The sequence below is a fragment of the Halichoerus grypus genome, chromosome 9 (genome assembly GCF_964656455.1).
Source record: "Halichoerus grypus chromosome 9, mHalGry1.hap1.1, whole genome shotgun sequence".
Classification (NCBI taxonomy): Eukaryota; Metazoa; Chordata; class Mammalia; order Carnivora; family Phocidae; genus Halichoerus; species Halichoerus grypus.
The window spans coordinates 142,734,432-142,758,386 of record NC_135720.1 but is presented as its reverse complement, the minus strand read 5'-3'; the positions used below and the strand labels follow the sequence as shown (position 1 = coordinate 142,758,386).

Sequence of the window (23,955 nt, the reverse complement as noted above, 5' to 3'; positions counted from 1 at the left end):
GCCTAAACCAGTTTTTAGATCTTTCATATCCTCCTCTAATTTGGATTCCTCTTCCCCAGCTTTCTTTGAAATCATGCTGTCTCCCAGTAGACAATTCTCAAAAGCTTCCACCTACCTGAAGTTCGGGAATTGTAAAATCCCTTCCATCCAGGGCGTCCAATAAAAGAGCAATTGGAAATACTCCTTCAGTTGAGGTGGTTTTATATGCTGTAGGGGATTTCATGGAGAAGGAGGTGACAAACTCCATATTTACTTCTGTTAAAATCTTCCAGTAAAGGGGTTTTCAAATTTATTATCTACTTGTGATGTTTTGTTTGCACTGCATACTACTAGTAAATGCAAATATAACTCAAACTAAAAGAATTCATTATAACACAGATTTGTGGTCCCATCAAACAGCAAAATCTCAGATTTCAATATTTACACTTATATTTGGTGCAAACTAGTACAGTAGCATGATCAAAGAAGGACTTTAAGTAACCATACATTATATTGGCATAAAACTCATTCAAGGAGCAAGAGAATCAATATAAAATTTCCAAGTGTCATAGAAGGGCATGCTTTTCTATTTTTTCCAGGGGATGTTGGCAGGTATTCAATCACTATGGTTTTTAGATTCCATTTGGTACAATAAAGGAGTGTGATGCTACACTTCAAAAAATACTTAAAAGTTTACAATATACCAGTCATTACCGTCTTCGTGCGTATCTGATGAAAACTGTCAGGTAATGGTTATAAAGCACATGAGGGTGTTCCAAACTGGTTAAAAAAAATCGTTTAGAAGGTAAAATCATCCCCAAACTAGTGAAGTTCAGGGCACGAAGTGGGGGGGGGTCGTATTTGCTGGGACATTCCCTTCCCTATGAATGGTTGATTTTTTTTTACATCAATAAGTATTTGGCAAAACACAATAATTTCAACTATTGCTCTCCACTGATTGCTTTCCACTTTTCCTGCTTTGTCATTAGTTTTGTTTTTCTTAGTCATCAAAAGGTGGCCAGTGAGCATATTAAGTATTAATAAGTATTTACGGAAGACAATCAGTTGGTTCCACGTTTCGAGTCCCACTCTTACAAACCGAACGTAAATGAATAAGGATTATTGTATTGATGCTATTTACACCCCTTCTATCTAAGCCGGGATGGTTGGTTAGACGTAGAACAAACATAACAAACAACAGCTCCCCAGTGAACACCAAGTAGCACTCAGAAGACGTGACTACACTTCTGTTCAGTGAATCGTTCCCATGGACTTGGAACTATTTCTTCAGCTGTCTTCCCCGAGTCCAAGAGTGTATTTACAATACTAATCAACAGCAGTGATGCTCGCTAAAACCATCTGTGTAGACAAATAAAAGCTACTTCCTGGGGCCTATGTGGCTTGGCTGGTGGAGCAAGAGACATTAATTCTAGAGTCAAGGGTCCAAAGCCTCCTGCAGGGGTGACAGCATTTTCTCCTTTGGTGCACAGTTTCCTTTCTCTGTTCTTCAAGGGACAGATCCAAGGAACTATACCCAAGTTACCTTACATACACCTAGATACGATTTAAATGTTATATTTTGAGACCTCTGGGGCCTCTTGGGAAATGGTGAGTGTGTTTTGCATATGGAAGAGACGTAGATCCTTGGTGGCCAGAGGCCAGGCTCTGGAGGCAGCCTCTAAGATGACCCCCAGTGATCTTCACCTCTTGATATTCACGCCCTTGCATAGCTCCCCACGGCACTGTATCAGGGCTGGTCTTTTGTGACCAAACTTACGTGATGGATCTGGCTCTCTGGGAAGCCCGTTGCTAAGTCATGGCAGCCCTATGAAGACGCCCCCCGGGGGGAGGAAGGGAGTCTTCCTGCCTGCACCTACTGAGCACATGGCTCAGGATCCTCCAGCCACAGGCAAACGTTCAGATGACCCGAGCTCCAGCTGTTGTCTTGTTTGCAACCTCATGAGAGACCATGAGCTGCAACTACCCAGGTGAGACACTCCTTTTTTTTTTTTTTAAGATTTTATTTATTGATTTGACACAGAGAGAGAGACAGCGAGAGAGGGAACACAAGCAGGGGGAGTGGGAGAGGGAGAAGCAGGCCTCCCGTGGAGCAGGGAGCCCGATGCGGGGCTCGATCCCAGGACCCCGGGACCATGACCTGAGCCGAAGGCAGACGCTAAACGACTGAGCCACCCAGGTGCCCCTCCAGGTGAGACACTCCTAAATCTCTGACCTATAGACAACACGAGATAATAAATGCTGTTTTTTTTTTTCAGCCACTGAATTTGGAGTTACTTGTTACAGTAATAGATGAGTAATACAAACCTCAAACTAAGTTTATGACTTCGGGCTCCCTGAACTCCTCAGGAAATGCATCTAGGATGCCTCTCTACTTAGAGGTCCGCTGTGGGGCTCTGGCTTCTCAGCAGTGGGGATGTTTTCCATTTCTTTTACTCCACATCTTTCCTAAGGGACAAGATCATTTTTCCTGCAGTTCACTGGGAGTGGGGGTTGAGTTTTCTCTCTAGGTCATCATTAATCTGAGTAAATACCAGGGGGGCACGTGATAATATAGGGTTTTCTCCATTTTGAGCAGATTCCAATGACTTCACTTTGCCTCAGTGTAGAAGTTGCTAAAATAGAAGCACAATTTTGCGTCTACGAGTAAGCGCTCTAGAGAGCAAAAGCAAGGGGGTGCTACCAAGCTGTGCTTTGTTCTCTTTTCCTTCTAGATCCTTTTTCTATGTGTCCCTCAGGTCTCTTTAATGTTACTGATTGTCATTTACTAAAATGAACTCTTTTCTTTCCTAAATTTATTTAAGTCATCTCTACACCCAACATGGGGCTTGAACTCATGACCCCAAGATCAAGAGTCACCTGCTCTTCCAACTGAGCCAGCCAGGCGCCCCTTTAGAGTGAACTCTTTTTTTTTTTTTTTTTAAAGATTTTATTTATTTATTTGACAGAGACACAGTGAGAGAGGGAACACAAGTGGGGGAGCGGGAGAGGGAGAAGCAGGCTTCCCACGGAGCAGGGAGCCCGATGTGGGGCTCGATCCCAGGACCCTGGGATCATGACCTGAGCCAAAGGCAGACGCTCAATGACTGAGCCATCCAGGCGCCCTAGAGTGAACTCTTAAAGAATTGATTTATAATATACATACTGACTTAAAACATCCTTAAACTTTTAAAGAATGGATTCATAACTTTTTGAAGCACACAAATCATAAGGATGTAGGTCAATAAATTTTCACACAGAAAACCCACAAGTAAGCTCCATCTAGTTCAAGAAATAAGGTACGGCCAGCCCCTCAGGGACAGCCATGGTCACCTGTCGGTCACTTTTCCCTGAAAAGTAACCATCATCCTAACTTCTTTTGTTTTGTTGGGTAGGCCCCATGCATGGAGCCCAACGCAGGGCTTGAACTCATGACCCTGAATTTGATTCTTAACCATGTAGTTACATTTTTTAATTTGTACTATATCAGAATTTTTTACTGATAAAATTTTTTGTTTTTAGAATTTATATGTATGTTATATTGTATGTATTCATCTACAATGTGCTCTTTTATTCTTGATGAGACTTTCATAGATTGACTCTAAATGGATTAATATTTCCCAAATTTTTATCTAGGGGTAATCAGGACTACTGTCTATACTCATAAGGATTCTAAAACCATGCTGTCCCGCAATTAAAATAATTTTTATCAGGATTTTTTAGATGCAATAGAAATCCCCATTATGAGCAAGGGGAAATGATCGTATCTGAAATGGCACAGGTGGATGGGGAAACTCTAGTACCATATTTAATCATCACCAAGGCAAGACGAAAGAAAACTAGTGATGGTTCTCCAGCACCAGGTTTTTCTCATGTACAGAGTTCACATGAATGGAAAGACCCAAGGTAGTCCCATAGAAGAAAACAAAGCAGCTCACTAGCAAGAGGATAGTATGGGTGGCTTTTGTCTCGGGAAAAGATTGTGGAGAGAGGCTGGGACTGTGGATATGCGTGGGTGTCTTGTGATGCCTGAATAGGACAATCACCATGTGGAAACTGGTCCAAATCATGAAGAACGAAAAGAAGAAATCTAGCATAAACATGACACTTTGAAATAACACTGACAATGGTATGTGAACCGTCTTGTTTTACAGAACATCAGACAATACACGAGTCCAACTTCAGTGGAACTGTTGGTGGCAGGAGTACTTATGATCACGGATGTGTTCATTAGCACACTGCTTATCCAGGAATAAATCAACAAGGGCAGAATGTGTGTGAAGATTCTGGGCTTGAGCCATGCCCACTTGGAATGAGCGGGACTGATAATAATGGCCTGAGATGTACATAGTAGCGAAGAAGTGCAAATATAAGCACCCCATGTCACTCTAAAAATGTATAGCACTGCTTCACAACCAATATCCTCCAAAATATTTCTAATTCCAAAGGATGTCACTATATATGGGATGCCCCTGAAGACAGCTGTGATAACGCTGGCCAAAGCTAGGTGAATGAGAATCCCATCTACGGGCTTTTTCTGATGAGGCTGAATGAATAAGATATCCAGATATATAATGAATGGCAGTCAGTTGTCCACGAACCCTGTGCCAGTTCGGACAATCCTGTCACGTTTAGGAACTTGCAGTGATTCATTACTACCTGAGTGATGGCTTCTGCCCAAGACCTTCCTCCTGAGCTCCAGAAACACTGACCACACACACACGCATTTCCCAAACTCGCTCATGACTTCGTACCCCACGTTTGCTGCTCCTCTCTCAGGCAGCAGCATTCATTGAGTTCAGAGCTGAGAGTAGGATCATTTCAATATATTCTACACTCTCACTTCCCTAGTCAAAGAAATGTCATGCTGATTCTATTCCCCACATATAAGCACTATAGCCCTCCTTCCCTGGCTCATTCTTCCACATTTATTTTTTTTTAAGATTTTATTTATTTATTTGAGACACAGAGAGAGAGCACGAGTGGAGGGGAGAAGCAGACTCCCCGCCGAGCAGGGAGCCCGATGCGGGGCTCCATCCCAGGACCCTGGGATCATGACCTGAGCCGAAGGCAGACCCTTAACTGGCTGAGCCACCCAGGTGCCCCATCCCCATTTATTTTTTAATTCATGCCTTGAAAATCTCTTTTGTGGTGTACTGTGATGCATTTATAATTAGTTCAATTTTCTTGCTCAACTTTGCCATTCAACTCATCTACTATGTGGAAAATAATTATGTTTGATTGCGTCATATCCTTGCTTAAAGCTAATCCAGAATAACACGAAAAAGCGGTGGGGAGAGAGAAACAAATAACAATGGGGACGAATAGAAAAACCACAAGATGGTAGACTTAAATCCACCTAAATTACAAATTACATAAATCAAATGTAAGTAGGCTAACCATAACGATTAAAAGCTGAATGTTGTCAGACAGGATTAAAAAAAAAAAAAAAAAAGCCAGAGTCAATTATAACCCGCCTGCAAGAAATGTTCTTTACAGACAAACACGCAGGAGTGACGTCATGGAAGTGTCAGAGTTGGGGGCTCCAAAAATCACTTCCTCCATGGGAGCAACCACGGAGTTGGCAACAATGAACAGAATCAATGTTTTTGGAAGTCTGAGATCTAGCAGAAAACTTACAGGAACCAGGGGAGTGCTTAATGAGAAAAAGAGGGCTTGATTTTGGTCAGAAAGTCTTATGGCCCTTCTGCCTACCCACCTACCATCCAGCCGTCCCTAGCTCCGCGGTGGCCAGGGAGACCGCGATCTCTATTCCTGGAGTGGCTGGCTGAAATGAAGGGGGAGGCAATACAGACAGCGTGCTTAAAATAAAGTTTGTGGTCTTGTGTTTTGACCTCGTTCTGTGGTTCTCTGAGAGAACGGTGCAGAGACCTTTGTTTGCAACCATCCCCTCAAGATGGAGCACCACTCTGGATGGCATCTGTTGAAAGCATTTAAAAATACACACTAGCTAAGGCTGCTTGGAGAAAGCGATGGCCTATGGGACACGCAGAGGATAGATCCTAAAACCTGAGGAGGAGGGGACTGAAGAGGAGCATTCCCAGGGACAGAGCTCTGAGGGGCTACCCCATACGTGAGGTGGGATAGTTAATTTTATGTGTTATCTTGCCTAGGCTGTCTGTATCCAGGTGTTTGGTCAAACACCAGTCTGGATATTACTTGAAGGTATTTTTTTAGATGAGATTAATATTTAAATCAGTAATTTTGAGCAAATCAGAATACCCTACATAATGTGGTGGGTGTCATCCAATCAGTAAAGAAATTCTGCCTCCAGCCTGCCTTGGGACCAGAACTGTAAGATCAGCTCTTCCCTGGGTCTCCAGCCCAGCGGCCTGCCAGTCCCCACAACAGGGTGAGCCAATTCCTTCAAATCTCTCTCTGTGTCTCTCTCTCTGTCTCTGTCTCTCTCCCCACATCCCATTTGTTCTGTTTCTCTGGTGGACCCTGACTTACCCTACAAAGACAAGCTTAGGATGAACAAAGTAACAAAAAAATATGAAAATAGGGGTGTGTCAAACAGCAAAAGGTTTGCATTAAGGTGGTCTAAAAAATGAAAGACAAGTATCAAAAACAAAGAAAAATTAAGTCAAGAGGCAAGGAGTAAAGATATAGAATTAAAAAAGAATACCTGAATTTCTAGACAAATATATAGATAGATAGATAGATAGATAGATAGATAGATAGATAGTAAAAATTTACAGATTAAAAGCATTATTAAAATAAAACTGGAAATCTTGTTTAACACACAAGCATTAGAAAGTAATATAAAACATTTAATAAGAGGATGAGCATACATAAAGAGGGAAAAGAAGAAATTGAGGAGGATGAGTGGAAAGAGGAGTAAGAATGAAGAAAGAGAAAATAAAAATGAAACATGTAAATCCGTGCAGGAAAAGTGTAAAATAAGAAATAGACTCTATAGTAATGGGAGAAATGATGCTCAAAAATGATACAGCATGAGGAAAAAGGAGAATGCTAGAATTTTAAGAATTATGTGTAAAAAAAATTTTAAAGGATATCGGAGGGAAGAAGAATAAAAGTTCCACACATCCACTTGTGAAATCAGGGAAAAGCAGAAGCACTTATGGGATGCTAGAGATCTAGTTACAGGAAAAAGGAGGACAGCTCTGTACATAAGTGGTTGTAAAAAAGCATAAAGAAGGGCACCTGGGTGGCTCAGTTGGTTAAGCGACTGCCTTCGGCTCAGGTCATGATCCTGGAGTCCCAGGATCAAGTCCCGCATCGGGCTCCCTGCTCAGCAGGGAGTCTGCTTCTCCCTCTGACCCTACCCCCTTTCATGTGCGCTCTCTCTCTCTCATTCTCTCCCTCAAATAAATAAATAAAATCTTTAAAAAAAAAAAAAAAAAGCATAAAGAAAATACATAAAATATCCAGAAGGTATGCAAAACACCTTAAATGAGAAATAAATGGGTACAGAATAAAGCTGAGTAGAATAGAAGGCAGAGGAAAACAAGAGAAGTTGTAACAGAAGGCAGGAGGTGGCCCAGTAAAGGAGATTGAGAATCAGATCTTTTAAGAAAGTCACCTAGTGTATGAAGTACAGAGAAGAAAGAGCAGAAGAATAAAAATATTAGAGGGATGTAATGAATGGAATTAAGTAAAGCTTGAGCAAAATGATTAATGCCAAAATAGATTTAAAATGTGAGAAGACAGGGCGCCTGGCTGGCTCAGCCTGTGAAGCCGGCAACTCTTGGTCTCAGGGTTGTGAGTTCAAGCCCATGCTGGGTGTAGAGAGGACTTCAAATAAATAAATAAAAAATGAAAAAGTATAGAATATTATTTTTAATAAATAAATAAGATAAAAAAATAAAATACAATGTGAGAGGAATTTTAAAAAGAAATAATGTAAAAGTAGAAAATGAAACTTGAGTAGATTTAAACACAGCAAGTGCATTATGAGGATAGGAGATTACTAAAGTACTTAATAAATACTTGTTTAGCACTTATTCTGTATAAAGCAATGTCCTAATGCTTTACAGATACTTAATTTATTTAATTGTCATAAAATCCATGAGATATGTACAATAATTCTTCCTAATTCACAGACGAAGACCCGAAGAGACTGAGTAATCAGCCCCGGGCCTCCCCGCTAATATGTGGCAGGAACTGAACTGACCCCAGGCAGCCTCTCACATCCATCCATCCTGCTAACCACTGCTTGGGGAAGGAAGTAGCAGAAAAGAAAAAGAGAAATAAAGGAAGGGAGAAAAAATAAAGAGAAAACAAAAAGACCAAGAGTCAGTGTTTGGTAACCAAAATTAGTAAGAGGTAACACTGAAATAGCAGGAGAAAAATGTGAGCGGAAAGTACATTAATTTGGGAAAGGAACGAATGAGGGTGGTGCTGACTAATAAATGTGCAGGGCCCCGGGCAAGATGAAAACACAGGGTCTCCAACAGACACATGAAAAAGTGTTCAACATCACTCGGCATCAGGGAAATCCAAATCAAAACCTCAATGAGATACCACCTCACACCAGTCAGAATGGCTAAAATTAACAAGTCAGGAAATGACAGATGTTGGCGGGGATGCCGAGAAAGGGGAACCCTCCTACACTGTTGGTGGGAATGCAAGCTGGTGCAGCCACTCTGGAAAACAGTATGGAGGTTCCTCAAAAAGTTGAAAATAGAGCTACCATATGATCCAGCAATTGCACTACTGGGTATTTACCCCAAAGATACAAAAGTAGGGACCCAAAAGGGTACGTGCACCCCGATGTTTATAGCAGCAATGTTCACAATAGCCAAACTGTGGAAAGAGCCAAGATGTCCATCGACAGATGAACGGATAAAGAAGATGTGGTATATATATACAATGGAATATTATGCAGCCATCAAAAGGAATAAGATCTTGCCATTTGCAACGACTTGGATGGAACTGGAGGGTATTATGCTGAGTGAAATAAGTCAAAAAGAGAAAGACATGTATCATATGACCTCACTGATATGAGGAATTCTTAATCTCAGGAAACAAACTGAGGGTTGCTGGAGTGGGGGGTGGGGTGGGAGGGATGGGGTGACTGGGTGATGGACACTGGGGAGGGTATGTGCTTTGGTAAGTGCTATGAATTGTGCAAGACTTTTGAATCTCAGATCTGTACCTCTGAAACAAATAATGCAGTATATGTTAAGAAAGAAAAAAAGAAGAAGAATGTAGCAGGAGGGGAAGAATGAAGGGGGGGAAATCGGAGGGGGAGTAGAACCATGAGAGACGATGGACTCTGAAAAACAAACTGAGGGTTCTAGAGGGGAGGGGGGTGGGAGGATGGGTTAGCCTGGTGATGGGTATTGAGGAGGGCACGTTCTGCATGGAGCACTGGGTGTTATGCACAAACAATGAATCATGGAACACTATATCTAAAACTAATGATGTAATGTATGGGGATTAACATAACAATTAAAAAAATTAAAAAAAAAAAGAAAAAGAAAACACAGGGCCTCTCGTGAAAAAGTATTAGGAATGTCGAGATGATAACAGCAAAAGCAATAAGCCAAACCCAGGGCTGTCCCCGTGAACCTGGCCCTAAGTAAGAATAAGAAAAGCTTTCAGGAGCCTTAAACCTCCCTCAAATTCTCAGAGCAGAAGGCTTTGAAGAATACTCACCAAAGGAGGTTTCCGCCGCCGATCAATGCAGGCAGGGCGGCCCAGACTGCTCGGCCCACTGGGAGAGAAGGCGCGTCTTCGTTTGGACTTGTCATCCTCAGTGAACGTGTCTCTGCAGAGTGAATTGCCCCGATGTGTCCAGAGAAGCCACAGATCCCTCTCCAGATACCACGTCCTCCTGGCAAATTTAATATAATCATCAATTAAAATCACGAACTTAACACCTGGGCGTGCTTCTTTTCAGCCCAGACGATGCACACCCAAGTGTATTCTCCGGGGCTGTAGGACGACCCCGGAGATGAGTCCGCCGTGAGCTTCACGCAGCGGACAGAAAGTGCAGCTCTGCTCTTCCGTGGGCCTTCCTGCAGCGTCCCAGGGAGTTTTTCTCCCTTGAACACGGCCGTCATAGCGAAACATTTCGAGTGGGTCTGTATTTCTGAAGTCTTAAAAAGCAATCTGAAACGCTGTTAAGTTTTTTTTGTTCCATGAGCTAGGCCCCGAATTTTAATAGAACCCCTAGTACCTGTTATTAGTTGATATGTACAAGATGCCTTAAGATTTAAAAATTTTTACTGTATTTTAATTGCTTTCAACAACATAAGATTTAATATGATACAGTATATTTCACTGTGAAAATGTGAACGCATACAACTACACGCATATTCAACAATGCAATATATAGAAATAAAACAAATACACAGATTTGCACAATATGGCTTTTACAAAATCAAACACTGTCAGTAGCTTTAAAGCCTCGGGTATCTCCCTCCTCAATTTCACCTTCTTTCTACCCAGAGGCATTGCTATTTTGGGTTTATCATTCTTCCCCCTCCCTCACTCCTATCTCAACCACCTTCACCCTCCCTCTCCCCTAGGTCTGCCTTCTGCACTCTACCATCCTCCCCTCCCTAAGCCCCCGACTGACCGTCTGTCATCTTCCTAGGCAGCACCCCTCCCTGGTCTCTCTCTACATGGCCCACCCAGCACCACCTCAACGTCAATCTTGTTCCTCTGGAAAAATTCCCAGCCACTAATGTGGATTACATCTCCGTCCCTCACCCCCACTGCCTTGCCACCCAATAGTAGTGGACATAGTAAGAGCAACCCCTGATTGGTTCTTTAAACAGATTTGCTGGCAGCTTCCTCAGAACCAATCCGAGTTCACCCCAAGGCCCTGGGCCTAGATCCTGGAGAAGGCTAGGTTGTGCAGAAGGGCAGATGGGTAAGTTAAGCTACACTAAACTGCTTGTCAATTTTGTGGACTAAAACTTAAAAATTGCCATAATTTCTTGCCTACCTGATAATGTGCTGAATGTGTGCATTACCTGCTTAAATAACAAAATAATTAGGTACCCAGGATTTACATATTATGGCACTATTACACAAATCGCAAAGCAATTTGAAGAGGAGTGAACATGGAGTCCGAGCTCCAAGACACTGAAAATTTATTTTATTTTTTTAAATTAGCAGACTTTATTTTTTAATAACAGTTTTAGATTTACAGAAAAACTGAACAGAAAGTACAGGAACTTTCCAGATACTTTCTCCTCCCCCCACCTCCACTCCTAGTTCCCCTCTTAGCAACATCTTGCATTGGTGTGGGACATTTGTTACAACAGATGAATCAATATTGATACATTATTATTAACTAAAGTCCACAGTTTACATTAGGGTTCACTCTTTTGTTGTATACTCTATGGGTTTTGCCAAATTCATAATGTCATCTATCCCCCATTATAGTTTCATATAGAATAAAGTGCCCCATGCTCCCCCTCCCCAAAACCTCTGATCTTTTTACTCTCTCTAGTTTCGTGTTTTCCAGAATGTCATATAGCTGAAATCACACGGCCTTTTCAGACTGGTTTTGTTCAGGTAGCAATCAATACAGACTTGAGGTTCCTCCCTGTCTTTTCATGACTTCATAGCTCATTTCTGTTTAGTGCTGAATAATATTCCATTGTATGAATGTGCCACAATTTATCACATTCCTCTACTGAAGTGTTTCCTGGTTGCTTCCAATTCCTGGCAACTATAAATAAAGCTTCTATAAACATTCATGTGCAGGTTTTTGTGTGGACAAAACTTTTCAGCTCATTTAGGTAGATACCTAGAAGTGTGACTGCCAGAGGGCTTGGTAAGACTATGTTTTGTTTTGTAAGAAACTGCCAAACTGTCTTCCAAAGAGGCTGTACCATTTTGCATTCCCACCAGCAATGAATGAGAGTTCCTGTCGCTGCACATCCTGACTTCTGGTATCACCAGCGTCCTGGATTATAGCCACTCTAACACGTGTGTCATGGCATCTCACTGATGCTTGATTTTGCAATTCTCTCATGATGTATGATGTCGGGCATTGTTACACATGCATATTTGTCATCCGTGTATCTTCCATGGTGACTTACCTATTCAGATCCTTTGCCCATTTCTAAACTAGGTCTTTAAAAAACTCATTGTGAGTTTTGACAGCTTTATGTTTATTTTGGATACCAGTCCTTTATCAGATAGGTTTTGCAAATATTTTCTCTCAGTCTGTGGCTTGTCTTTTCATTCTCTTAACAGTGTCTTTGGCAGAGTGGAAGTCTTTAATTTTAATGAAATCCAATAGATCAATTTTTTCTTTCAACGCCAAGATTTCTGATGCTGCCTGTCTCCTTACCTGGCAGGGACTTCTAGCTCAGGGCTGCTATTGTCAAGCCATCATGCACAAAGGATGCTCAAAGTAACCTTCCGTTCTCCCCTCTCATTCTCCCAGAACCCCAGCTAGGCGGGTCAAGGATCAAAGTCCACATCCCTACTTAGGCCTCGTTGCCTGGATTCCTGAACTCTTCCGATGGCCTCCTTCTTGACTCCTGGCTACAGACACTGAGTTCAAATACATCTTCCGTGCAACTAACTTTTTTTTTTCCTTTTTAATCTTTCTTTTTAAAAATGGAAATAGTTTGATTTTTTTAATGAAATAGAACCTTGTAGAAAATATGAAACAGTGCAGGAAAACCAAAGAATTCCTTGCAAACCCACTCCAGTAACACACCAGAGATAACCACTATGTTAATGCTTTGGTCAATATCCTCCCTTCTTCTCTGACCACGTCTCTATCTAAAAATCTATAGCTATATTTTCACACAAATAAAGCCTAGAATTTAAAATTGTATGAGGTTAAGAAGAAGCCTTATCTATCATGGACATAGACGAGCAATATATGAAGGTCTGCCTTATCTTTGCTGGAACGACCCAGGCCTCGGGGCGCCCAGCAGCGGGGGCGAGAGCAGCCTCGGGCCTTGACTCCTGGGCAGCACGAGCCTTCGATCATTTCCTTTGTCCAGAAATCGCTGCCTCTCGGGTCTTCTATTCAGAACCTTGTACTTGTAACTGAATGGAACAGGGGGAACTTTTCTTTCCCGAGGACACTGAAGTCGCGGGCAGGGGAGACTCCAGGAGGAGATTCATCCGCAGAAAGTCACGAAGGACTCGAGAAGGAAACTATTGCGCACCCGGGAGCAGAGTGTCCCCTCCAGCCTTTCTCTAGTGTCTCCGTCCCGACCCGCTCCTACCGGGGGCTGAAGGCAGCGTCCTAGCCTCGCGGCGCCACGGCCCGCTGCCCCGAGCCACTCCGCGCTGGGTCCCTCTCCAAGGCCCTCCTGTCGTCCCGCCGACAACTGAAGGGCGACCGGGATTCGGACGCGGGGCGGAGACCCAGGACGGGTCCGGGAGGTGGCGGCGTCGGGAGCTCGTCCTCTCGCCCGTCCGACCTGGCGACGAAAAGGTAAAGGCAGCAGGAAAGGAGAAGCGTGGGAACCGCCCGCCGGATCCCCGAATTCAGCGCCCAGGGCTGCTGGCTGCTCCGGGGGCCCTGTCGGCTCTCCAGCCCTGCGCACCCCGAGCGCCGCCCGCACCCACCCTGCGGGGCTCCGACCGCCAGCCTTACCCCGACTCCGGGGCCGCGCGCCTGGACCCCTGAGTGGCCGCAGCCAGAGCCTGGAGACCCGGCGCCCACTCGACTGCAGCTCCCAGACGGCGCCGGCGCGGCGGGCGCGCACGCGGAGTGAGGCCGAGTGGGGCCGCGCGCCGCCGCCCCGCCCCTCCCCGGCGCGCGCCGCCTCCCCGCCCCTCCCCCGACGCGCGCCGCCGCCGCCCCGCCCCTCCCCCGACGCGCCCCGCCTCCCCGCCCCTCCCCCGACGCGCGCCGCCGCCGCCCCGCCCCTCCCCCGGCGCGCCCCGCCTCCCCGCCCCTCCCCCGACGCGCGCCGCCGCCGCCCCGCCCCTCCCCGGCGCGCGCCGCCTCCTCGTCCCACCCTGGCGCGCGCCGCCACCGCCCCGCCCCTCCCCGGCGCGCGCCGCCGCCCCGCCGCCCCGCCCCTCCCCGGCGCGCGCCGCAGCCGCCCCTGAGAGCGCACGGCCCCGAGCGCCCCGCGGAAGCCTCAGAACCGCACCGCAAGCTGTTGGGGCTGCCGGGGCCGCTCTCCGTTCCCCCCGGGCGCCGACCTGTGGGTGCCGGGCCAGGGAGGGTGCCGAGCGCCCCGAGACCCTCGCACTTTCCTCGCGCCAGGATCCCAACCGTCAGCGGAACACCGCGCACTCCGACTCCGGCTGGGTCAGTCAGAAACCTCGGGAGCCGACCCGCCTCCTCGCTCCGCATGGGCAGTTACCTGGGCAAGCCGGGGTCCCCGCCGTCGTCCCCAGCGCAGACGCGCGCAGACTCTTCGGGGAGGCCGCTGCAGCGCCGGCCAGCTCAGCCCCTTCGTCGGGGCCACCGGCTCCCGCACGGCCATCGCGCCCACCCCGCCCGGCGGCACAGACGTGCGAGGAGGCAGCCGCCCCGGGAGCCGGCCAGGCCCACCGCGTGCGCGGCCCCTGGGGCGTGGAGGCGCTTTCCCATGGAGAGGCCCCGGATTTCCGTCGTGGGGCCTCTTCCCTCGGACTGGTGGGACAGTTACGTCAAGCGGACCGTTTGGTCTCTTCGGCACCCCCGCGCAGCAGGGAGCCCGGTGACCATCAGGATAGCCCCTCCTGAGCGGGGAGCGCTCGCCTCCACTTCCCCCGCAGCGGCGATCGCCTCCGCTGGGCCTTCGCCCTCTGAGAAGCCCGCAGACCCGTGTGCGAAGGAGACGGTGCTGAGGGCCCTCAGAGAGTGCAAGAAAGGGAGAGGGAGGTTTGAAGAACCGCTGTTGCCCGACGGCTCGCACAGTGAGAGAAGGAGCCCGGACGCCAGACCATCCGCGTTTAAGCCGCTGGTGAAAAATGGAGTTCTCACTTCTTTCGTGCCCAGGCCCGGGCCTCTGAAGAGAAGCCTCGAGTCCCGGAGCTCCGGTCGCAGCCCGGATAAGAGGCCCAGTCGCTCCCCCGTGAGCTCCTTGGCCGGCACAGGCAGCCCGCTCGGCTCCGGAAGAAATGCCATCACAAGTTCTTACAGCTCTTCCAGAGCTTTCTCTGAGCCCTGGAAGAGGAGTGTTCCCAGTGCGCCCCTGCAGACACCAGAATGGCCAGTAAAAAGGAAAGAAAAGGGTCATCAGCCTCACTCCCCAGTCCCACTGGAATCAGACGAGTGCCCAGCATCAACTGGCAGCTCTGGGCAGCGAAGTCGGGAGGTTCCACGGCCACTCTCTAGGCCCCGGGACCTGCTGTCACTGACGCCACCTCCCCAGCCTGGTGATGCAGACCCTGAAGAGGACCTGGCCTTAGGGCAGAAAGGTGGACTCCAGGGGAGCGATGAAGCCGGAGAGGAGACAGCTGAGGTCACCAGAGACTCTGCCCCTGAGACGTGCTCTGCTCTTCAGCCTTCCCGGTCTCTCACCCTGCTTTCCGCAGGCCCAGCTCCAACCCAGGGCACGAGTCCACAGCTGGGAAGCGTGACACAAATGCAGAGCTCTCCCCTGGCCCTCCCACCGTCTCCTGAAGCGGGAGTCGGCGTAGCCCAATCCGCGGGGAAGGAGCATGGCCTGCTGTCCTCCCGGGGCTGCTCACGGTCACAGCCCCTTCCAGGCACCTCTGCAGACTCAAGGCCCACGGCAGCTTTCATCCTTCTGACCCCTGTTGCTCCCACGTCACCGGCCACTGACACCACAGGGCCCCCTTCAAGCTCTCAGGCCGGCAGGACTACCCTGCCCCCGGGGCTGCGGGCCCTCAGCCCTGCAGGGCTCACTGCGCAGAGTACTCTGTCCGGAATGAGCAGCCCAGCTCCCCATCTTCCTGCATCTGCACCTCCTGTCGCAGCTTCTGTGGGCCCCACGTCGAACCCCATTTGGGGGCTCCCACCCAAGAGTGAGATTGGAGGCTCCTTATACTCCAGAACTGCAGTCACCGCTACAGCATCTTCAACTCCGAGCATCCTGACTCCCACCTTCAAGCCCATCTTTGGCGGCATGGGACCACTTACAACCATGCCCGTCATAGCGCCTCTCTCTCCCAAGCAGACCTCTCCTCTGGCTCCGGCCGCTCCTACCCATCTGCTCCGTGGCCTGGTCAAAGCTACCTCTGTCGTCGTGTCCACCACCCCAGCCAGCACCTCCAAAGACTCTGCTTCCGTGGCCCCTCTGGATGTGGGCACAGTGAATGTCCCCAGGAGCACGGACAGCGCTCACCGCACCCCGCCGGCCTGCCTCACCTTCCTCCTTGGGGCTGCCTGGGCCTTCAGGGCCAGCTTCGCCCCGGCCACAAGCTTCGTTTTCCCAGCACACCAGCGTGCTACCATTCCTACCGTACACACGGTCACCATCTTTAGCCAGGTTCTTTCCAGTGCTGTCCAGATATCCCCTAGTAAAAGCACTGCCAGTTTCCGGGGTGTGGGCGGTCCCCTGTCAGCTTCAGCCCTGGTAACCCCACACCAGCCCTCGTTATCACCCAGCGTATCCGGTCCGGCCTCAGCATTCGCAGTTCCCTTGGGGTCAGGCTCGAGGCCACCCTTCCCACTCTCCCCAGGAGCCACTCCCCAGCCGGCACTGGGGGCTAAGGGTGGGCAGAAGCAAGGGGCCCCCCAACCAACCCTTGGCCCAAGCTTCAGTAGGCCTTTCATTTTTGGAAGCGCAGCTGTGGCATCCCCCACCCCAACCCCCCCTGCAGCTCAGCCAGCCTTCAGCCGGGCCTCGCACTCACCCCTCGGGGGGTTGACAGCCTCAGCCTCCGCCCGGCGCCTCCCTGCCGTCATCTTGCCGAGTTCTGGCAGCACTCCAGCAGGGTTCCCCTTCGGTCGAGCTGGTACAACTGGGTTTGGGGCTGTGGCCCAGACGCACGGGAATGGCGCTTGTGGCTCAGTGTTTGGCAGCGCAGCCCCACGACCTTTTGCCTTCGGGGGATCAGTGACCCCTATGGACTGTGGGGAGTCTGGGATCAGTGCCACTGCCCCAGACAGGAGCTCCAACTCTGGAGCATCCAGCACTGGAGCAGGGCCAAGCCGGACCGCTGGCACCATCACGCCCTTTGGAAAAGCCTGGAGCCAGAACACCCCGGGCCTGACCAACCAGAGCTCACCTTTTGTCTTGGGGAGGGCCAGCGTTTCTGCAAGAAAAACTATGTTTGGGGGCCCCTGCATGGCCCCCTTTGCTCAGAGCACCCCCGTCCCTGGGCCAGTAATGACAAGCAGCAGCCTCGGCTGTGGGATGCCCTCTCCACCTGCCCAGGGTTGTGCTGGGAGAGGACTTTTCAGATCATCAGCCTCTTCATTTTCCATTGGTGCAAAATCAAATACCCCAAAGAATCGGGAGCAAGGGCATTCCCGAAGGCATCATGCCCACAAGAAATAGCCTGCGTCCCCGGTCCTCTGATCTGGACCTCAGTATTGTGAAGAGCCTCGGTGTCTTCCAATTCTCGAGAGCAAACGTCCCCCGGATCTAAGGCTAGAGCTTTACATATGCACCCTGTGGTTCCCAATCTATAATCCAGAAGAAGGTGAAGGACCAAGGTATCTAGTGGAAACAGCAGAATGAAACTGGGTGGGACCAAACCTTTGGAACTGAAAAAATTCTCCTCTTGCCCGCTCCTCTCTGTGTCAGGTGCAGTGCAGTCGGCCCTGCCTCTAGCTTTCTCCTTGGGATAGACATGCCAGTGCAGCCCACGCTCTCTTGCACCTCTGGGGGGAGGAACAGATTCTAAGTCTTAGCCTGCTTTTATTTGGCCCTCAGAAGTAGCTCCCCTTCTCTTGTCCCCCAGGAATCCTCACTCCTCACTGCTCTGTTCCTCAATGAGTGCTTGGAGGAGCTTTTGATGTCATTTGATGAAATCTGATGCAATTGTCCTTGACTGATGAGCCCTTGAGGGCACCCACATGTCCTGTGCTTGCTGTCACTTCCCCCCACCGAGCTGTTTTAATCTTTTCCCGGGAGAGGTGGTGCTCCGGCCCCTCCCTTTTCCCTGCCAATTTAGCCCCTCACAGATGGGTAGGTCAAGCCTCAGTCTGTCAGACCCCAGTTGCCACTCCTCGTTCCAGAAAAGGGAAGCTCTCGGCCAGTGTCCCTCCAGGCTTGGAGCAAGCTGCCCGGCCTTCTGCTTGCCACTCCCCAGTGTGTCTGTGCAGACTTGCTCTCATCACTTTGTCAACACCACTGTGCATTTTGTACTTTCAGCTGAGTTTGGAGGAGGAATGGCTTGTAGGAGTGATGTTATGCGGAGAGACAAAGCACCTGTAAGAAGGTTTCTGGGACCGGGCTGATTGTATAGGGCCAGCAGCACCACTTAATGGCTGCAAGTGTTGATTCCTGAACTCACAACAGTGTTTTGACTTCAAGGGATGACTTCTCAAGAAGTAATAGGGCCTGGAGTGGGAAGGACAGGTTCTTCTCCCTATTATAGTCCTGATCTCTACAGTATGAGCCAGAAATGTCCAATTAGGGAGCCAAAGTTTACATTTCATTTTTTCTTTTAATCTGTGCCTCCACGTTCACATCTCTCCTGGAGAGGACAGGCAGGGCAGGAAGCCTCTTGGACCTGAGAACACGGAGAAAGGGAGAAACAGCAGATACATCAGCAGACTTCTGCCCTGTAACCAATAATGTGACCAATTGTGAGCTGTGACATATTCCTTAGCACTTCCTAGTGGGAAAAAAAGAGGCAAGAATGATTCCCTGAATACATCTATCTCCTGTTTTATGGATACCTTGGAAGAGGTCCAATTGGAAAAATAAGCAATCTTAAATTGGTTGATAAAATAAAAATAAATTGTTGAAATAAGTATATGATACAGGAATTACTGTTAAACTCATATCAAGAGAGACGCAGAAAGACGTTAAGAAGCTTGCCCAAACCCACCCCGTTAGTAAAGGTAGATTTGGGATTTAAAGCTTCATGGCTCCAAAGTCTGTGGTCACCTCTCCCTCACTATGGCAGGCCACCAGAGTTAGAGGTCTCCTACGGGTATGTCTGACTCCAAATATCCATGCTGTTTCAACTTTTTAAGGCATCCCATGACCCAAGATCGCCATCTTACAGAGGGGGGCAAGAGGAAGGGATAGGACTCTGTCTACTGCTCTTTACATGATAATTTAACATTTATCTCGTGATGACCCTATTGTGCTTTGTACCAGACATTCAGAGGCAAAGGACAATTCCTCTTTGGGAAAATTAATTGTGTGGGGAGATTGGTAAGTAAGCCAATGAGTCCAACACAAATGCCAAATGCCAGGGGAATGGAAGCAGAGCAGGTCATCTTATTTAAGACTCAGAACTTGAATTCTGTCTTAGTGTGTTCTGAGCACCAAGTGGAAAGGGGTCATTGCAGGCTGAAGGCGGAGCATGTGCACTGATAGGTCTGGAAGACAGAACAGGTCTACTGGGTTAACTTCCAAGGAGATACCGGGATACTTCCAGGCATGGCTGGGGAGAAGAACGGGCAGATCGTGGGCAGATTGTGGGCAGATTGTGGGGCAGATCGTGGGCAGATCATGGGGCAGATCGTGGGCAGATCATGGGGCAGATCATGAGGCAGATCATGGGGCAGATCGTGGGGCAGATCGTTGGGCAGATTGTGGGCAGATCATGGGGCAGATCTTGGGCAGATCATGGGGCAGATTGTGAGGCAGGTCATGGGACAGATCGTGGGGCAGGTCATGGGGCAGATTGTGGGCAGATCATGGGGCAGATCGTGGGGCAGATCTTGGGCAGATCATGGGGCAGATTGTGGGCAGATCATGGGGCAGATCATGGGCAGATCTTGGGCGGATCATGGGCAGATTGTGGGGCAGGTCACGGGGCAGATTGTGGGCAGATCGTGGGGCAGATCATGGGGCAGATCGTGGGGCAGGTCATGGGGCAGATCGTGGGGCAGATCATGGGGCAGATCGTGGGGCAGGTCATGGGGCAGATTGTGGGCAGATCGTGGGGCAGATCGTGGGCAGATCATGGGCAGATAGTGGGGCGGGTCATGGGGCGGATCGTAGGCAAATCATGGGCAGATCGTGGAGAGATCGTGGGCAGATCGTGGGCAGATCATGGGCGTGTTCACAAACCAGGTGCAGTATGGACACTGTTCTAAACACAATGGAGAGCCATGGAAAGATTTTAAGTAAGGAAGAGACAAGTGTGGGTTTGAGAGCTCTGGCTGTCACGTGAGGGAGGAATCACACAGGGATAGACTGGAGGCTGGAAGACATGGGAGAATGTGAAGACACCTGCAAATGTTAAAAATGTGAGTTCAAACTAGGTCACTAACAGTGACTGCTAAGTAGGCGGAGGGAGAGCAGAAATTAAGGAGCAGGAATTGGTAACAGATTGCATGGTTGTGGGCATAGGAGAGAGTCGGAATGAAGAAAAGGGGTTGCTGAAGAAGATGGCTTCTTAGCCATCTGGCTTGGAAGAGTGGATAACACACTTTGGGCAGAATACATGGAATTTCACATAGAATGTGAAATGACTACAGGATGTGAAGGACATGTTCAGCAGGCTATTCAATCAATAATTCACTCAAAAAACACTGGCCAACTGATATTGGTTATTAGGCACTCTTCTAATATTTGGGATGTATCAGTAACAGACAAAATTCCTATTCTTATGGAGCTTTTATTCTGGGTGGTGATAAACAATAAACATAATAGAAAGTAACTACTAGGTGAAAGAGCTGGTAAATGGCATGACCCAAATATAGATCGAACAGGGCAGGTGGATTAAAATGGGGCCAGAGTTTCATCTGCGGTCTTATGAGAAGCTGACAACTGAGCAAAGATGTGAATTCAATGACAGACATAGCCGTACCAGCGAAAGAGGGAAGAGGATCCCAGGCAAGGAGAACTCGTCCCAGGCTCCGGAGTGGGATGTGGAGCAGGGGGAGGCTTTGGGGCAAAGAAATGACAGGATCCGACACACTTTTAGGTATTATTATTCTGACTGCTGGCTGAGATGAGACTGCAGAGTAAGAGAGGAGGTGCACAGACTGGGAAGAGGGTTCTAGAAGAGTCCAGATGAGAGATAATGGTGGCCTAGAGCAGTCACAATGGAAGTGGTGAGAAATGGTCAGATTTTGTACATATTTTCAGAGCTTTGCTCTTAAATTGGTTGTGAGGTGTGAGATGAAGAGATGAGCCCAGGATAAAGCAGGGTTTTTAGTTTGAGCAACTGAAAGGACAGTGTCTGGTGGGGGCTAGAGGAATATTTGAGCCTTGTCAATGTGCATTAGAATATGGCCATCTTGGAAAGAGATGGTATGCCTTAGGGGGAGGGTATAGAGGGTGAAAAAGAGGGCTGAATTAGTGTTTTTTGATCAGTAGGAAGTTAGTGAACTTCTCAACTGTATTGTTATAAGGAGCTCAATTCTCCAAAAACAATAATACTGTTTCATTTCATACAATTAACAAAAATGAATTCCAAATGTATTAATGACTCTAAGAGTAGGAAATAAAATTATTTTAAAATTCAGAAGAAAATATAGATTATGTTTATATCCTGGGGACAAGAGAGTCCTTCTTACAACCAAAAATAAAATAAATTACTTATATATATGTTAAAATTAAACTTTGTAATAAAAAACATCCAAAACTTAAGGACTTTTGTGAAACTGGGAGAAGTACTTCCAGCAAATACAATATATATATATATATATATATATATGATATATATATATATATCATATATATCATATACATATATATCACCATATCAAGAAGCAAAAAGCAAAGAACTCAAAAGAAAACTAGGAAGGAATGTAAATATAAAATTCAGAAAAAAGGTACTGTTCCTCTCTATGAAGGATTCTAATTTGACTAGCAATTAGTGAATGAAATTTCTAAATGAACGCATTTATTTTTTTTTTAAGATTTTATTTATTTATTTGACAGAGAGAGAGAGAGCACAAGCAGGGGGAGTGGGAGAGGGAGAAGCAGCCTTCCTGCTGAGCGGAGAACCCAATGCGGGACTCGATTCCAGGACCCTGGGATCATGACTTGAGCAGAAGGCAGACGCTTAACCGACTGAGCCACCCAGGTGTCCCTAAATGTATGCATTTAAATTTGAATATTTAAAATGTAATAACACTCTAAAATGTTCACAATATAAAAAGTGGACACAAGTGTGAGAGACCAAGCCAAGCCCCGAAAGAAGCAGCACAAAATCAGAAGCTAGAGGCACGCTCTGCCAGGCTTGGGGCAGCTCGGTGCTGGGGAGGATGCATCCGAGTCTGGGAGGAACAGCAGCAGCCCCTAGTGACATATGTTCTGTTGGGGGTCAGGGACACATTGCCATGCCCATGATAGCCTGGGTGAGTTCTCCCCGGAAATTCTTCTCCCGTGGCTCCAATTCCAGGCTCAACGAGCAACCTCCACTTTCCTAATCAGATTGTTTTGGCACCTCAATCTGGGCACCACAATGGATCCCATTAGTTATTTCACCATAAGGGCATAGTCCCTACTGACACCTCAAAATACATCTGCCGAGAGTGTTTTGTGGTTTATGATGAACTTTACCTTCCCTGACAAAATTCTTAGTTTCTAGACTGGCCGTGCTGAGTGCTAAGTCCTAGGAAGCCTGGTTGTACTGTTTTTTACTGCTGCGTCACACATTACCCCAAACTGAGCAGCTTAAAACAACACACGTTAACCCATAGTTACTGTGGGCCAAGAGTCTGAACGCGACTCAGCTGGGTCTTCTGCTTAGGATCTCACTAAGTGGCACGAAGGTGTTAGCTGAGGTGGTGATCTCGTCTGAGGCTGACTGCGGAAGGAGGCACTCTCAAGCACACTCCAGTTGTGATAGAACTCTGTTCTTTGCTGCTACGGGATGAGGACAGCAGTTCCTTGCTGTCTGTCGGGGAAGGGCAAGCCACGGCTGCTGGCCATGTGGGCCACCAACATGAATAGGCCACCACTGGCCCCCTGCTTCCTCAAAGCCAGGAAAGGGGAGGTGGGGAGAGACATAGAGATGCGGGTGGGGGTGGGATTAGGGCAGGCCCCAGCAAACAAATGGGTGCTACTATGTCATTCACGTCATCATGCACACGTCATCACATACCTGCTGTCGTCCTGCCATATTCTGTTAGAAGAAAAAACACAGGTCTTGCCAGACGCTCAAGGGAACCGACCACAAAGGGGCATGGACATCAGGAGGGAGGGACTGTGGGGATCATAGTAAGAGTTTGTTTGCCATGCGGGTGTAGCTAGCCGGTTCATCTCCACCCACAACGCTTGTGTGTCAGGTGTGTCAACGTCACGGAAAATGAAAAACAAGAACGAACAACCACTAGCCTGGGGGTGGGTGGGCATAGTCTATTCAATAGAAGGCACTCAAAAAGGATTTATTGAAGTAAAATGTAGTTTTATTTTACATAGTATTTACTGTATATACATATTTTAATGCATCACTTTTTACTTAATATTGTATTTATGCATATTTTCCTACTACAGCAAATATAGGAGTGTAGCCTTTGGCAAACAATGCATCTTTAGAAGCTCAAAATTTGGGGCGCCTGGGTGACTCAGTCGTTGGGCGTTTGCCTTCGGCTCGGGTCATAATCCCAGCGTCCTGGGATCGGCCCCGCATCAGGTCCCATATCGGGCCCCCTGCTCTGCGGGAAGCCTGCTTCTCCCTCTCCCACTCCCCCTGCTTGTGTTCCCTCTCTCACTGTCTCTCTCTCTGTCAAATAAATAAATAAAATCTTTAAAAAAAAGCTCAAAATTTTTCTTAAACCATGCAAACCTGTGGCACATGAAACATACTTTCTTATTATTTTTTTTTTTCAACTAGGTGCCAACGCAGGGCTTGAACTCATGACTCTGAGATGGAGACCTGAGCTGAGATCAAGAGTCAGGTGCTTAACCAACTGAGCCACCCAGACATCCCTATACTTTCTTAATCTTGAGAAATCTAAATTTCCATTGTGGTTGTAATTTCTCATGTTTTATTACGCTTTTGCAATCTAAATAA

General features: G+C 47.8%; 1 protein-coding gene and 1 long non-coding RNA gene across 2 annotated transcripts; one reads left to right on the top strand and one right to left on the bottom strand.

Annotated features, from left to right (window-relative positions):
- Positions 1–165: 165 nt before the first annotated feature.
- Positions 166–13,657, bottom strand: LOC118548372 (uncharacterized). The gene is made up of 4 exons (XR_013440986.1): positions 13,547–13,657; positions 13,173–13,370; positions 9,622–9,799; positions 166–207 (listed from the first exon to the last, which is right to left on the bottom strand). It is a non-coding gene; the product is annotated as an uncharacterized LOC118548372 (long non-coding RNA).
- Positions 13,658–14,255: 598 nt separating this feature from the next.
- On the top strand, positions 14,256–17,357 carry POM121L2 (POM121 transmembrane nucleoporin like 2). Its single transcript, XM_036112172.2, has one exon. It carries the CDS (start codon positions 14,256–14,258, stop codon positions 17,355–17,357), a length of 3,102 nt encoding a protein of 1,033 aa, XP_035968065.2.
- The last annotated feature ends 6,598 nt before the right edge of the window (positions 17,358–23,955 follow it).

Bases quoted from the DNA above. Each gene is read 5' to 3' on its own strand.
- POM121L2 (XM_036112172.2), top strand. From the start codon at position 14,256: ATGGGCAGTTACCTGGGCAAGCCGGGGTCCCCGCCGTCGTCCCCAGCG.